Source organism: Aquila chrysaetos, chromosome 20 (assembly GCF_900496995.4).
Source record: "Aquila chrysaetos chrysaetos chromosome 20, bAquChr1.4, whole genome shotgun sequence".
Classification (NCBI taxonomy): Eukaryota; Metazoa; Chordata; class Aves; order Accipitriformes; family Accipitridae; genus Aquila; species Aquila chrysaetos.
The window spans coordinates 14,187,068-14,202,186 of NC_044023.1; the positions used below are offsets into that span (position 1 = coordinate 14,187,068).

The window sequence follows — 15,119 nt, forward strand, 5'->3', positions numbered from 1 at the left end:
AGAGACGGGCCCGTGTGGCGCAGGCGAGTCCCGACCGAGCTGCCTGTCTCGGCGGCCCCATGTGCCGCACAACCGGGCACGGCAGCCCTGCAGGGATGCCGTGCCGGCTTCCAGCCAGCCTGGACACGGGGCGCCGCCGTGCCGTGCGTGGGTCACCGCTGGCTTGTACCTGGCCTCTGCCTCACCTTGGCTAAAGCTCGGTGCGGGCAGGTCCCTCCCCTCGCCTGGCACGGCTACCGGAGGAGGAGACAGGCGCCGGCCGCCCTCCTCCAGGAACAGCCGCCGAGCCCCAGCAGGGCCGAGCTGGGCGTCTCCGCAGCCCACCCGGGGCCACCAGCCACCTGCCCGGCACCCCAGGCCCCTCGGGCACAGGTAGGAGCCGTCATGCCGGCGGGGAGCCCTGGGGCGCGGCACGGCCCCGAGGCACGGCACAGCTCTTGGCGCACGGCACGGCCCCAGGGCACAGGTTGGGTGCTGGCAGCCGGCAGGAGATGGCACACAAGGAAGGGGCCGAGGCGTCCCTTGGGAGAGACGGGCTGGGTCCCCCCACGCCTGCGGCGCGCTTCCTGGGGCTGGCGTGTGCCGGACTTTGCCCAGGGAGCCGTGGTGGTGGGGAGGGCTGGGTCGCTCGGGAGGGACGTACGTGCCCAGCCGGCAGCATCGTGGCTGTGCCCGGGCGAGTTCCGCCCTGGAGCCTAACCGCGCTGGTGCCTCCACCACGGGGCATCCCCAGATGGGGCAAAAAACGGTGCCGTGGCCCCCCGCACAGCTGCGCCGGCCGGTTCCCAGAGCATCGGGCGCCCATCCCGCCACGCTGCCCCGCACGCCTCGCCGCGAGCGGCGGCAGGCGCGTTCCTGCTGTGCCGTGCCGGGAGCCCGGGGAACGCGGCGCCGCTGGCTCGCCGGCCCACGAGGCGCCCTTTTGTTCGCCGGCGGGGCCCGCCGTGCCGCCCAGGGGCCGGGGCGTGCCCGGGCTGCCGACGCCTGGCCGGCTTGGCCTCCGCGGGCGGGCGGGCGGCGGGGGCCTCCAGGCAGAAGGAATCGGCAGTGACATTCCCGTAGCCTGGAGACCGCCGTCCCTTTCAGCGAGCAGCCCATTTGAATAAGAATCGTGCACGGGGAAGGGGGGCCGCTGGCCGCCGCCATCCCATCGCCGCCCTCGCCCCGGCTCATTTCTGCGCGCCCAGTCCGCGGGGCGGCGGGTCCTGCGCCGCCCTCGCCCCTGACCTTGGCCCCGCCGGATGCCGCAGGACGCCAGGTACCGGGGGCTCGCGGGGCTTGGGGACCCCCGTGCCAGCACGCGGCCTCGCACCGCCTCACCCGCCGCCTTGGCGTGGCTTCGAGCGGTGCCGGGGCAGAGTCGCGGCTCCTCCCGCCGCCCCGAGCCCCCCTGCCCCAGCCTTGGCTCCCGCGCGGGGACAGGAAAGATGTGTTTGGGCAGCGCCGGGGCCAGGCTTTGATCCAGCGCTTGTGAGGCTGGGAGCGGGCGGTACCGGGAGAGAAGGAAGCACAAAAGGCAGCTCCAGCCTAAATTTAACAGCGGGACCCCGGCCAGCGGCAGGGATGCCCTCGCCCAGCCGGCTCCGGTGCTCCTGGCTCCCCTCCCCGGCTGGCCCTGACCTGGTGCTGGGACCCCCCCCCGGGACACCGGTGACACTCGAAGGGATGGATCTGCCCCGAGCAGGGCAGGATGGTGCACGGCACAGCTCGTGCGGGGTCTGGGCGCGTGAGGTGCGGCCACGCGCCCGGGTCTGTGTGCCACAGCCGCTCGGGGCCGTGCAGGGCTGGGGCACAGTCATGGGGGTGGGCGCTGGGTGCCACCCTGGAGGCTTTTGGGACCCAACTGCCCCCCCCCAACCCCGCTTCCCAGTGCTGTCCCCAGGGTGCACGGCCATGCCGGAGCTGGGTGGGTGCACCCCGGGGTGCCAGAGCCAGGAGAGGCCAGGCCCCGGCCGCCCTGCGCCCCATGCCATACCCTGCACCCCGCTGCAGTGCCGTCTCTGTGTCCCCCCAGGCAGAGCCTGCGGCTGCCCATGGACCTCCTGGCACTCGCTCTCCTCCTGGGTAAGCGCCGGCCTCGGTGGGGCACCGGCCACGGCTGGGCACCCTGTGCTCCTGCGGGGCCGGGGGCTGCGGTGGCCATGGGACCCCAGCCTGGGTGGAGAGGGCGCTGGGCGGCAGAAGCGGCGGTGATGGCGATGCTCCCTCGCCGGCAGCAGCGAGGGCCTGACCGCCACAAATCCCAGCGGAGAATCGGGGCTGCGCCGAGCCCCGGCGGGATTAGCGAGCGCCTGACCTGGCTCCCGACTCCCCCTGGCACCGCTCGGCGCCCCGGGGCTGCCCGGCCCCCCAGGAGCACAGGCAGCCCGGCCCCCCCGCTCGCCCCCGCTGCCCGCCCGGCCCCGCTCCCTGCCCCCCCGGTCACGAGGCCCCGGGGCTGCTGCCAGCACCTTTCCGGGTCACGGAGCTTCGTGCTGCATCAGTGGGTCGGGACACGGGGATGGGACGGGATGGGACGGCTGGGGGTGGGGTGGGTGCTGGGCAGGCATCTGGGGTGCGTGGGGAGGCGTGGGGGGCACCCGGGGGCCCTAGTGCGGCCCCCAGCTCGTGCCCTCACGCTCTCTGCAGCAGGGGCGCCAGTGGCGAGGGGCTGGCAGGAGCCCGACCTGAGCCACGGCTGCGCCCGCGGCAGCTGCTACCCGGCCACCGGGAACCTGCTGGTGGGGCGAGCCCCCCGCCTGAGTGCCACCTCCACCTGCGGGCTAGACGGGCCCCAGGAGTACTGCATCGTCAGCCACCTCCAGGTGAGCCCACCCGGTCCTGGTACGGCTCCGGCACAGCCCTGGCACAGCTGGGCACCAGTGTGGCCTCCAGCCGCTCATCCCTGATGGTGCCACTCTCCGGCACAGGACTCAGAGAAATGCTTCACCTGCGACTCGCGGGACCCGTCCCTGCCCGAGAGCCACCGCATCGAGAACGTCATCTACCTTAGCGGACCCCACGGCCAGCGGACCTGGTGGCAGTCAGAGAACGGTGAGGCCGGGGCGGCAGCGGGGTTGCTCCCATGTCCGTGTGCCACAGGGCTGCGTGGCCGTCGGACCTGGGGGGGTGGGTCTTCCCCAGCCTCGGCCATCACCTCTCTGTCCCCCCCAGGCGTGGAGCATGTCAGCATCCGCCTGGACCTGGAGGGCGAGTTCCACTTCACCCACCTCATCATGAAGTTTAAGGTGAGTCCTGGCACGTGGGTGCCTGGGATGGGGTGGGATGGGATGGGATGGGACGGACCCGCAGGGGCTGCGGGGCTGGCCCCCCATCCAAGCTGGGTGTCCCACAGACCTTCCGCCCTGCGGCCATGCTGGTGGAGCGCTCGGCCGACTTCGGGCACAGCTGGAAGGTCTACCGCTACTTCGCCTACAACTGCTCCAAGCTCTTCCCCGGCGTCCCTGGCCAGCCCTCGGGGCTGGTGGACGAGGTGCTGTGTGACCAGCGCTACTCTGAGATCGAGCCCTCCAGCCATGGGGAGGTGCGTGGGGCTGGGGTGGTGTGGAGTGGGGCCAGGGGACCAGGGGGGCCGGGCTCACCCACCCCTTCCTCCTCCCAGGTCATCTTCAAGGTGCTGGACCCCTCCATCCCTGTGGCGGATCCCTACAGCCCGGACATCCAGGGTGCGTGGCTGGGGGTGCCAGGGCGGCGGTGCTGGTGGGCGGCGGGACGGGTGCTGATGGTGCCACCCCCCGCCCAGACCTGCTGCGCGTCACCAACCTGCGGGTGAACCTCACCAAGCTGCACACGCTGGGGGACAACCTGCTGGACTCGCGGCGGGAGGTGCTGCACAAGTACTACTACGCTGTGGATGAGCTGGTACTGCGCGGGAGCTGCTTCTGTCACGGCCACGCTGCCCACTGTGCCCCAGCACCCGGTGCCCCAACATCCTCCGTCCCCGGCATGGTGAGGCGCACGCAACCACCGGCACGGCGCAGTGCCCTGTGGGATCCGACGGCCACGCTGAGCCGGCTGCTCCCTCCCCAGATCCACGGGCGCTGCGTCTGCGAGCACCACACGCAGGGGCTGAACTGCGAGCGCTGTGAGGACTTCTACCACGACCTGCCCTGGCGCCCGGCTGAGGGCTCCAGCACCAACGCCTGCCGCCGTCAGTGCCCCGCACTGGCACCGTGCTGTGCCCGGGGGCTTGGGGTCCCATGCGCTGGGTTGGGGGAATGGGGGTCCTGCATGTTGTGCTTGGGGATTTTGGGGTCCTGCATGTGTGTGGAGGGTTCAGCATCCCGTGGGCCGTGGGATGGGGCTGGGTGTTGAGGGTCCCACATTCCATGCTTTGGGGTTGAGCGTGCTGCATGTGGCGCTGGGGTTCGGGGGGGGTCAGGGTGCTGCAGGCTGCAATTAGGGGTGGGAGTGCATCCTGCTGGGATGTGAGGCTGGGGGTTCTGCAGGCTGGGGTTTGAGGGGTTGGGATTGAGGAGCTACCAGGCGGGGGGTTGGGGTGCCGCATGCCGTGCCACGGTGCCGTCCCCGCAGGCTGTGACTGCAACGAGCACTCGCAGCGGTGCCACTTCGACATGGCCGTCTTCCTGGCCACGGGGAACAGCAGCGGGGCCGTGTGTGACGGCTGCCAGCACAACACCATGGGCCGCCGCTGCCACCTCTGCAAGCCCTTCTACTACCGGCACCCGCGCTCCGACATCCGTGCCCCCACTGCCTGCGCCCGTGAGTCCCACGGGACCCCAGCCCCACGGCTCCCGGTGCCGCCAGCCCCAGCTCCGCAGCTCCCGGTGCCTGCAGCCACAGCTCCTCGTGGTCTCTCTCTCTCTCTCGGCAGCGTGTGACTGCGACCCGGCGGGCTCGCTGGATGGAGGCGCCTGCGACGGGCACACGGACGTGGCGCTGGGCATGATTGCGGGGCAGTGCCGCTGCAAGGAGAACGTGGCCGGTGCCCGCTGTGACCGCTGCCGGCATGGCGCCTACGGCCTCAGCCATGGCGATCCGCAGGGCTGCCAGCGTGAGCTGGGACCCAGGGATGGGCACGGGAGGATGTGGGATGGAGGGATGATGGAGGAGGGGGGATGGAGGGATGTAGATGGAGGGATGAGGATAGAGGGTTGTGGGATGGAGGGGTGGTGAGGGATGGAGGGGTGGTGATGGAGGGATGGAGACAGAGGAATGGAGATCGAGGGATGTGGGATGGAGGGATGTAGTTGGAAGAATACAGGATGGAGGGATGGGGATGGAGGGATGGAGATGGAGGAATGGAGATTGAGGGATGTGAAATGGAGGAATGTGGGATGGAGAGATGTGGGATGGAGGGGTGGGGGATGGAAGGACATGGGATGGGGAGGGAGGTCTATGAAGCCCATGGGCTGCGGTGCCACGTGGCAGCCCCTCACATTTGGGGGGTGCATGTGTGTGTGGGGCAGCGTGCAGGTGTGACCCACGGGGCACGGTGGCGGGCAGCTCCCCCTGCGACCCCATCAGCGGAGACTGCTACTGCAAACGCTTCGTGGCCGGGCGCTCCTGCAGCCAGTGCGTGGTGAGTGCCCCAGCCTGTCCCACACCACGCTCCGTGGCCCTGACTCTCCCCAGCCCCACGGCAACACCCGGGGATGGGCTGGCCCCACACCTGCCCCACGTCCCCCCCCTCTCACTGCAGCCCGAGTTCTGGGGCCTCAGCTATGACGTGGGGGGCTGCCGACCCTGCGCCTGCGACTTCGGGGGAGCCTACAACAACCGGTGGGGCACGGGGATGGAGGGGGTTGGGAGCGGGGACAGGGCTGGGGTCAAGCATGGCGGGGAGGGAGGGATGGGGACATCGGTGGAGGGATGGGGACAGGGGACATAGAGGGGGCTGGGATGGAGGGATGGAGGGAGGGGTCTCCATCCCGAGATAGAGGGATGGGGACAGGGATGGAAGGAGGGATGGGTGAGGACAGAGCGAGACAGAAGGACAGACGGAGGGACAGGACAGCCACCCCCAGGTGCTCCATGGAGGACGGGGCTTGTCCCTGCCGTCCCCACCTCATGGGGCGGCAGTGCGACCAGGTCCAGCCCGGCTTCTTCTGCGCCCCCCTTGACTACTACACCTACGAGGCCGAGCGGGCCACCGGCCACAGCCACGGCCACCCCCAGCTCCCGGTGAGTCTCCTGGGGGTGTCCCTGCCCCCCCCCCCCAGCCTGGGCTTGTGCATGGCCGTCACCCCGCACTGTGCTCCATGCATGGCTGTCACCGCGCTCCATGCGTGGCTGTCACCCTGTCCCGCGTGTGGCTGTCACCGTGCCCTGTGCACGGCTGTCCCTGTGCACGGCCACCCGTCCCCTGACCCTGTCCCCGCAGGGCACCGTCCGGGCGGAGGTGCCCCAGGACTGCCTGGAGTACGACACCAGGGAGCCGGGGGGGCGGAAGGGGCGCCCGCGGCACCGGCGCAGCCCCCCCCCGCGCCCCTCAGCCCCGCGCCCCTTCCCGCCGCGGCCGCCAGCAGCCCCCCAAGGTGAGCCCCGGCGGGGGTGGGATGGGGCATGGCGGGGCGCTGCGGGGCAGAGGGGCGGCCGGCGGGGCAGAGCCGGGGGAGCCGGGGCCGAGCTGTGCCGGTGCTCTGCGCAGCCGGACGTGGAGGAGGTGGCGCGGGACGGCACCGGGCGCATGGTGACGTGGACGGGCTCGGGGTTCGCCCGGGTGAGAGACGGGGCCGGCCTGACCTTCCGCGTGGACGATGTGCCCTACCCCATGGACTACGAGCTGCTGCTGCGCTACGAGCCTGAGGTGAGCGCGGCCACGGCCACGGCCACGGCGCGTACGGCATGGCACGGCCCTGACGCCACCTCGCCTGTCACCGTAGTCGGCCGAGGACTGGGAGGCTGTGGTCGGCGTCAGCTCCCGGGCGCTGCCCACCAGCCCTCGCTGCGGGAACGTGCTGCCCTCCGAGCAGATGTACCGCGAGAGCCTGCCCCACAGCCAGAGGTGGGGATGGGATGGGATGAGGGTGGGATGGGGACGGGATGAGGATGGGGATGGGGTGGGGATGGGGACAAGGATTGGGACAGGGACAAGGACAGCCCCGCCACACTCCCAGAACTGAGGAATGGGGATGGGATGGAAACGGGGACAATCCTACCATACAGGTGAGGGATGAGGATGGGGACAATGGAGGTGGTTGGGTCCTGCTGCTGTCCCATGGCCGTTCCCATGGCCCTTTTGTGCCCATGCCCTGACGCCTGCCTCTGCACAGGTATGTGCTGCTGTCCCGGCCCTTCTGCTTTGAGCCCAGCACCCCCTACGAGGTGACCATGCGGCTTCAACGGGCCGGAGTCACCCAGCGCCACCCCAGCGCCTTCATCCTCATCGACTCGGTGAGGGGAGTCCCGCTGCGCCACGCGCCTGGGGCTCGGCAGGGGTGGGGTGATGGGCAGGGATGGGGGACCATGGGCTGGGGTGGGCAGTGACCCCCCTCTGGGGCTGCACGGGGGATGGGGATGGGATGGGGTGGGATGAGGATGGGGATAGGAATGGGGATATTGATGGGGATGGGAAGGGGGATGGGGATGTTGATGGGGAAGGGGACATCAGTGGGGCTGGGGATGTTGATGGAGTTTGGGTTGGCCTTGGGGATGTCAGTGGGGACAGGGATAAGGAAGCCTGTGGGGATGGCAATTTGGGTGGGAGTATCAAAGGGGTTGGGGTTGCTGATGGGGTTGGGGATGTCAACGGGGCTGGGGCTGTCAATGGGTCTGGGGTGGTCGGGGCTGCCCCACGGCAGATGGATCTGGTCTGGGAGCAGGGGCCAGGTCCCACGGCAAGGAGTGGCTGTTGCCCCCCCAGACCCATCTCCTCTACCCTCCCTGCTTCCCGGCACAGCTGGTGCTCCTGCCCCGGGTGTCAGAGTTGCCGGGCTTCCACGGGGCGGAGGCGGCGGCACGCCGGGAGGAGCTGGAGCGGTATCGGTGCCTGGAGGCGTTTCGCATGGCCCCCCCACACCCCCTGGCCCAGGCCTGCGCCCGCCTGGTCTGCAGCGTCTCAGCCCTGCTGCACGGCGGGGCACTGCGTGAGTGGGACCGCTGCGGGCAGGGCACCCTGCCGGGGTCGGGGGACGTGACTGGGGCAGTGGGCGAGGGTGGAGCCCTGCCCGGTGCCGTGGGTCAGGCAGGGTGGGCAGGGGTATCCCGGGCAGAGGGTCAGGATGGGGCCATGCCCGGTGCGGTGGGTCAGGATGGGGCCATGCCCATGGCAGGGTAGAGGGGGGTACCCAGGGCAGTGGGTCGGGATGGGGCCATGATTGTTGCAGTGGGTCAGGATGAGGCCGTGCGCGTTGCAGGGGTGGGCAGGGTTACCCGGTGCAGCGGGACAGGATGAAGCCGTGCCCGCGGCAGGGTTGGGCAGGAGAGCGGTGGCAGGGTGCGGGCAGGGTGTGGGCAGGGCAGCCCTGGCCCCACACTAGCCCTGCTGCCCGCAGCCTGCCAGTGCGACCCACAGGGCTCCCGCAGCAGCGAGTGCCAGGCGCAGGGAGGGCAGTGTGAGTGCAAGCCCCACGTCCTCGGCCGGCGCTGTGACCGCTGTGCCCCAGGCAGCTACGGCTTCGGACCCCTGGGCTGCAGCCGTGAGTAGTGGGATCTGCACCTGCCAGGCATCCTTGTCCCTCCTGTCTGTCTGTCCAGCTGTCAGAGCCCCGTTTGCTGCCCGTCTGCCTGTTCACTTGTCTGTCTGTCCATCGGTCCGTGCATGTGTCCATCTCAGCCCTGCTGTCCTGCAGCCCGTGGGTTGGGTCCCAGTTCCCCCTCTGTCCATCTGTCTTCCCGTCCATCCATCCACGCGAGGCCCATGCTCCTGCCTGGCATGGGCACTGCCCTGCCTTGCACTCACTCATCTGTCCATCCGCCCGTCTGTCTGCCCACCTGTGTGTCCACATGAGCCCTCCTGTGCCATAGCCTGTGGGTTGGGCGTGCCCTGGGTGCTGGTCCCCCATCTGTCTGTCCCTGTACCCATGTGCCTGACCCGAGCCATGCCATCCCGCAGCCTGCGCCTGCTCCACGGAGGGCTCGGTGTCACAGCTGTGCGACGCGGTGAGCGGGCAGTGCCGCTGCCAGCCTGGTGCTGTGGGCCGGCAGTGTGACCAGTGCCAGCCTGGCCACTGGGGCTTTCCCGCCTGCCGGCCCTGCCAGTGCAACGGGCACACCGAGGAGTGCGACCCCCAGACAGGCAGCTGCCTGCGCTGCCGCGACCACACCGCCGGACGGCACTGCGAGAGGTGAGCCTGGTGGGAGGAGACGGGATGAGACAGCATGGCGTGGCATGCATAGGATGGGATGTGATGGGACGGCGTAGATACAATTGGATGGGATGGGATGGGATATGATGGGATGGGATATAATGGGACGGGATATAATGGGATAGGGTGGATGAGATGGGATGGGATGGATATGATGGGATGGGATATGATGGGATGGCATGAGATGGGATAGTGGGATGGGATATGATGGGGTGAGATTAGATGGAATAGTGGGATGGGATATGATGGGATGGATGAGATGAGATGACATGACATGGGATATGATGGCATGGCATGGCATGGCATGGCACGGAGGAGATGGGATGGTGGGATGGGATATGATGGACCCCGCGGCACTCACTCCTCATCCTCGCAGGTGCCAGGATGGGTACTACGGGGACCCAGTGCTGGGCTCGGGGCAGCAGTGCCGGCCCTGCCCCTGTCCCGGCTACCCCGGCACACGGCACTACCACGGGAGCGCCTGCCACGCCGACGAGGAGACCCACCACATCGTCTGCCTCTGTGCGCCAGGATACGCCGGTGAGGGGCAGAGCAGGTGCCGTGCAGTGGGGACCCCTCGGCACTGGGGCTGAGGGACCCCAGCACCCACAGCCCCCCCATCCCTGCAGGGCCCCGCTGCGACCGCTGCTCCCCCGGCTACTTTGGGACGCCGGAGATGGAGGGTGGCGTGTGCCGGCCTTGTCAATGCAACAATAACATCGACGCCAGCGACCCGGGGGCCTGTGACCCCCGCACGGGGCACTGCCTGCGCTGCCTGTACCACACCGCTGGGCCCCGCTGCGCCCACTGCCAGCCCGGCTACTACGGCAATGCCCTGCAGCGCAGCTGCCGGCGTGAGTGGGGCGGGGGGCTGTGCCGGGGCTGGGGCCGTGCGAGGGTTTGGGGGAGTGGGGGGGGGGTTGGGGTGATGCAAGGGCTCAGGGTTGGGGAGTGGGAGGATTGGGGTTGTGCGGGGGCGTCGGGTTGGGCAGGTTTTTGGGGGTGTCTGGGGGTTTGGGGCTGGGTGGGGTCAGGGCCAGGTGGGCTTTGGTGCTGTCGGGGGGGGGGTCGGGGCTGTGCCCGGGGTCGAGGCTGGGCAGGGGACAGGGATCGGGGTTGGGGGGGGGGGGGGGGTGGGGGCTGTGCACGGGTTTGGGGCCAGACAGGGGATTTGGGGTGCTGGGGCCAGGTGCTGGGAGGGCATCGCCTGGGTGGAGGGTACGGGCTGAGCCCCACGTGGCCCCCCCACCTGCCTGCAGGCTGCAGCTGTGACCCACGGGGAACCCTGGCCTCCCACTGTGCCGCCGGCACCTGCACCTGCGACCGCAGCAGCGGCACCTGCGCCTGCCGGCCCAATGTGGTGGGCAAGAGCTGTGACCGCTGCGCACCCCACTTCTGGAGCCTGGGGGGACCAGGGGGCTGCGAGCCCTGTGGCTGCCACCCCACACGCGCCTTGCACCCCGCCTGCGAGACGGTGAGCCCCCGGCACCCTGGCATGGGTCCACTGCCCTCCCGGCGTCCGGAGAGCCGCCCGGCTGAGCACGCCTCTCTCGCTGCAGGTGACGGGGCAGTGCCAGTGCCGGCCTGGCTTTGGGGGCCGCGTCTGCTCCCAGTGCCAGGAGCATCACTGGGGAGACCCCGAGCGGGAGTGCCGAGGTGGGGACGCGTCCCAGGGATCGGGGGCGCAGGGGCTCTGGGGATGCGGGGTGGGGGGGGACCCTGGTTGCATGGTGGGACTCTAGGGACATGGGGGACCCTGGGGACACAGTGGGAGACTCTGAACATGGGGGCCCTGGGGAAGACAGTGGGACACTGGGGACACAGGGGACTCGGGAGATCCTGGGGACGTGGTGATGGATCATGGGGATGTGGTGGGACCCTTTGGACATGGGGGATCCTAGAGCCGTAGTGGGATGCTGGGGACATGGAAGACCCTGGGGACATGGTGGGTTTCTGGGGACATGGAGGACTCAGGGGACCCTGAGTCCGTGGTGGGATTGTGGAGACATAGGAGACCCTGGGGACACGGTGGGACTCTGGAGACACGGTGGCACTCTGGGGACACGTGGGTCCCTGGGGAGGCTGGGACATGCCACCGCCTGTCTCCACAGCCTGCGAGTGTGAGCCGCTGGGCTCTGAGAGCCCGCAGTGTGAGCAGACCAGCGGGCAGTGCCAGTGCCGGCCGGGCTTCGGGGGGCTGCGCTGTGACCGCTGCCAGCGGGGCTACCAGGAGGCCTTCCCCCGCTGCTCGCCCTGCCACCCCTGCTTCGGGCGCTGGGACCCGACCCTGGGCAGCCTGCGGGACGGGCTGCGGCGCCTGGGAGCGCAGGCACGGGCGCTGCGGGAGGGGGGGTCCGTGCCCCCGCTCAGCCCCCGCCGCCTGCGGGCACTGGAGGAGGCCCTGGGGCGGGTGGAGCGACTGCTGGGCGAGGGGGGCAGCCCCGGCAGCCCCCTCCTCGACGGGCTGCCCGGGCGGCTGGATGGCACCAGGCAAGTGTGCGCAGTGGACTGGGGTGGGGGGGACCCCCCTTTTGTCACCCAAAAAGGCTTGAGACCCCTCTCCTCCCCGCAAAGGATGGAGCTGGATGACTTCTGGAAGCAGCTCCAAGAGCTGGAACAACATCTAGATCAGCTGGCACAGGGAGATGTGCAGCACCGCGGCCGGCTGGCCGGGCTGAGCCGCGAGCTGGGGGGTCTCAACCGAACTGCCTCCCACCTCCAAATCCTCCTGAGCACCGTAGCAGCGGCCGGATTTGGCGGTAAGATCATCCAGTAAGGATTGGGGGGTTTGGTGGCAACCATTCCAGCCGAACTCTGACACCGGCACCCGCAGAGTCTTACCGCAGCATCCTGGCATCGGTGGAGGACTCGCGGAAGGCGGAGGCGGTGGTGAACGGCACAGCCAGCAAGCTCAAGGCGGCACAGGCAACGCGGCAGGCGGCCGAGCGGGTGCTGCGGCAGCGGGGCGATGCTTTCCGACGCAGCACAGCCGCGGCACGGAAATCCTTGCGGGAGGCACAGAAACGGGTGATGGGACTCAGCGTTGCCAGGATCAATGAGAAGGTGAGAGCGGGACCGGGGAGGGGCGAATAGGCACATAGGGGGAGATCCCCGTGCCGGGGCAGCATGGGGGTCTCCCCCCATGCGGTGTTGAGCTGCCATCTCCACCATTGGCATCACCGCAGATTTGTGGGGCACCCGGGGACCTGAGCTGTGAGCAAGCGCCTTGCGGAGGAGCCTTGTGCCAGGACAGCGCAGGGACACGGCATTGCGGTGGCATGGGGTGCGCGGGGGCACTGCCCATCTCGGCTCGAGCCCTGAGCAGCGCCCATAACGCTTCGCAGCAGCTGGAGGTGGCATTGGGGCAGCTGGGTGTTGTGGCACAGAAGGTAGGGGTGGTGGCTCCGTGGCACTTTTTGGGGTGCCCTTGTGTCCCCTTTGCATGGCCCGCTTGTGGCCTTTCTGTGCCACTTTGCTGTCCCCTTCCATGTCCCACTTAGGCCCTTTCTATGCCCCTTTGATGTTCCTTCACACGTCCTGCTTGTGCCCTTTCCATGCCCCCAAGCATGCCCCCCCCATATGTCCCTCTTATGCCCCTTCGCAGATGCCCCTTGGGCCACTGCTGCACCCCCTTGCACACCCCTTTTATGTCCCCTTGCACACCCCTTCCATGCCCCCTCGTACCCTGTTGCACATCCCCTCGTGTCCCGTTGCATGCCCCCCGTGCCCCTTCACACACCCCATTACACCCCCTTGCATGCCCCCATCTTGTCCCCAAGCATGTCCCCTCGTACCCCCTGCCCACCCCTCCGCGTGCCCCCTCCCTGGGGCCGCCCCGTGCCCCCCGCTCAGCCCCATGCACCCCAGACGCAGGAGGTGCAGGAGCTGGCCCGGGGGGCACGGAGCCGGGCGGAGGAGGCGCTGGGGCGTTCGCAGGCTGCCCGCAGCCGTGCAGAGAAGGCGACGGCCCAGCTGCGGGACTTCATCCGCCGAATTAAGGCCTTCCTGGCAGGTAGCACCGGCACGGGGTGGGCACACGGGCACGGCGGGGCTCAGCGCACCCACCCTGAGCCCACCCCGCGCCCGTGTTTCCGCAGAGGAGGGAGCTGACCCGGGCAGCATTGAGCTGGTGGCCCGGCAGGTGCTGAACATCTCCTTGCCCAGCAGCCCCGGCCGGATCCAGGAGCTGCTGCGGGAGATGCGGGAGAGCATTGGGCAGCTGGAGGGGGTGGACGCGGTGCTCAACAGCACGGCGCAGGGGCTGGCCGCGGCACGGGGGCTGCTGGCGCAGGGACGGGACGCCAGGCGAGTGGTGGGGGATATGCCAGGGTGGGCAGGGGGTGGGGGTCCATCCCCCAGCACTGTCAGGGGCTGGAGCTGCCCGTGCCCCGCAGGAAGCGAGCGGAAGGCGTGAGGGATGAGCTGGCGGGAACACAGCGGGCGCTGGAGGTGGCGCGGGCACAGGCGACGGCGGCGGGGAGCGCCCTGCGGAGTGCCAGGGATGCCATCCGGGTGGCTGAGAGCAGAGTCAAGGAGGTGAGGGGCACCGGGACTGCCGGCACGCCGGGGCTGGGGGAGCAGGGCCAACGCTGCCAGCATGGCTGTGGAGTGGGGATGGTGCTTTGGGCATGCTGGGGGCAATGGGGTTGGTGCCGTGGGGGCACTGGGACTAACGGGGTCGGTGCCGTGGAGAGCAAGGCTGATGCCGTGGGCACACCAAGGGTAGCGAGGCTGGTGCCAGGGGGACGCGGATGGTGTGCGTTGCGTGCCACGGGTTTGCCAAGGCTGTGGGGCTGGCACCGTGGGTGCGGCGGTCGCCGTGCCTGCCAGCAGCCGGTGCCCGTGCTTGCCTAGGCGGAGCGCAGGCTGCAGGCGCTGGAGGGGAAGGAGTCACGGGCACAGCGGCGGCTGCGGGAGCTGGCACAGCGCGTCACCACCCTGCAGGAGCAGGGCCGGGATGCCCGCCGCGTGGCCCAGCAAGCCAAGGACGGGGCGCAGCGTGCCACCGCCACCTCGGACACGCTCGGCCAGGTGAGCCCCAGCCCTGCCCAGCCGCGACGTGGCACCACGGGGGTACAGGGGGCTGGGGGCGGGGGGCTGAGCCTCTCCATGCCCTCGTGCCACCAGGACCTGGCGCAGGTGACGCAGCGCTACGTGGTGCTGAAGGGCCGCATGAGCGGGCTGGTCGGGGTGTCCGGCGGGGCCCTGCAGCGCGTGACGCAGCTGACGGCGGAGGCCCGGGACCTCCTGGACAAGGCCAGCAGCAGCAAGAGGAAGCTGGAAGGTGAGGGGGGAGTGTGTGGTTGGGGGGCATTCCCCGCCATCCCGACCCCGCACGGTGCCCGTGCGTGTCTCCCCTTGTCCCCCCGGGCATGTCCCGCGCGGTGCCCCAAGGGTGGCGCGGGCTGGTGACACGGCGGGGGGCTGCACCCTGACCGTGCCCCGCTCCCGCAGAGCTGGAGCAGCACTTCGGGGCCAACGAGCGGGCGATGGCGGCGAAGGCGACGCGACTGCAGGCGTTGGAGCAGCGCGTCTGGGGGCTGCTGGAGGAGATCCGGGAGAGGGCCAACGCTTACGCCACCTGCTAGGGACCGGGGAGGGCTGGGGCCCGGGGTCCGGTCCTACCCCGCAGCCCTCCCCGGTCCCCGCAGCCCGGGGGTCCCGTCCGCTCCGCGGGTGCCTGTAGCTCGGCCGTGCAAATAAAGCCCTGAACAGCGGCTGCCTGTCTCCGGTGCCTGCCTACCTCCCGCCCGCCCGCCGGCCGGCCGCGCCCGCGCTCCCCGCTCCGGCCGGGATCCGCCCCGCGCTTTCCGCGCAGCCCCGAGCGCCCAGCTCCGAGGGGGGGAGCGG

At 70.1% G+C, this 15,119-nt stretch overlaps 1 protein-coding gene across 1 annotated transcript; it reads left to right on the forward strand.

Moving 5' to 3' along the window:
* The first annotated feature begins 1,144 nt into the window (after positions 1 to 1,144).
* Positions 1,145 to 14,986, forward strand: LOC115353757 (laminin subunit beta-2-like). The gene is given in 36 exon segments (XM_041118831.1): positions 1,145 to 1,258; positions 2,015 to 2,064; positions 2,629 to 2,804; positions 2,910 to 3,033; positions 3,154 to 3,227; positions 3,335 to 3,523; positions 3,602 to 3,665; positions 3,743 to 3,948; positions 4,030 to 4,150; positions 4,534 to 4,722; positions 4,835 to 5,014; positions 5,430 to 5,542; positions 5,663 to 5,742; positions 5,988 to 6,144; positions 6,344 to 6,436; positions 6,438 to 6,497; positions 6,611 to 6,769; positions 6,846 to 6,967; positions 7,236 to 7,356; positions 7,862 to 8,048; positions 8,457 to 8,600; positions 9,017 to 9,248; positions 9,646 to 9,809; positions 9,899 to 10,123; positions 10,529 to 10,743; positions 10,829 to 10,925; positions 11,381 to 11,759; positions 11,844 to 12,028; positions 12,103 to 12,332; positions 12,455 to 12,658; positions 13,122 to 13,281; positions 13,367 to 13,574; positions 13,664 to 13,805; positions 14,124 to 14,300; positions 14,397 to 14,553; positions 14,724 to 14,986. Coding segments are annotated over 36 exon segments (5,535 nt in total). The 5' UTR covers positions 1,145 to 1,241; the 3' UTR covers positions 14,858 to 14,986.
* The last annotated feature ends 133 nt before the right edge of the window (positions 14,987 to 15,119 follow it).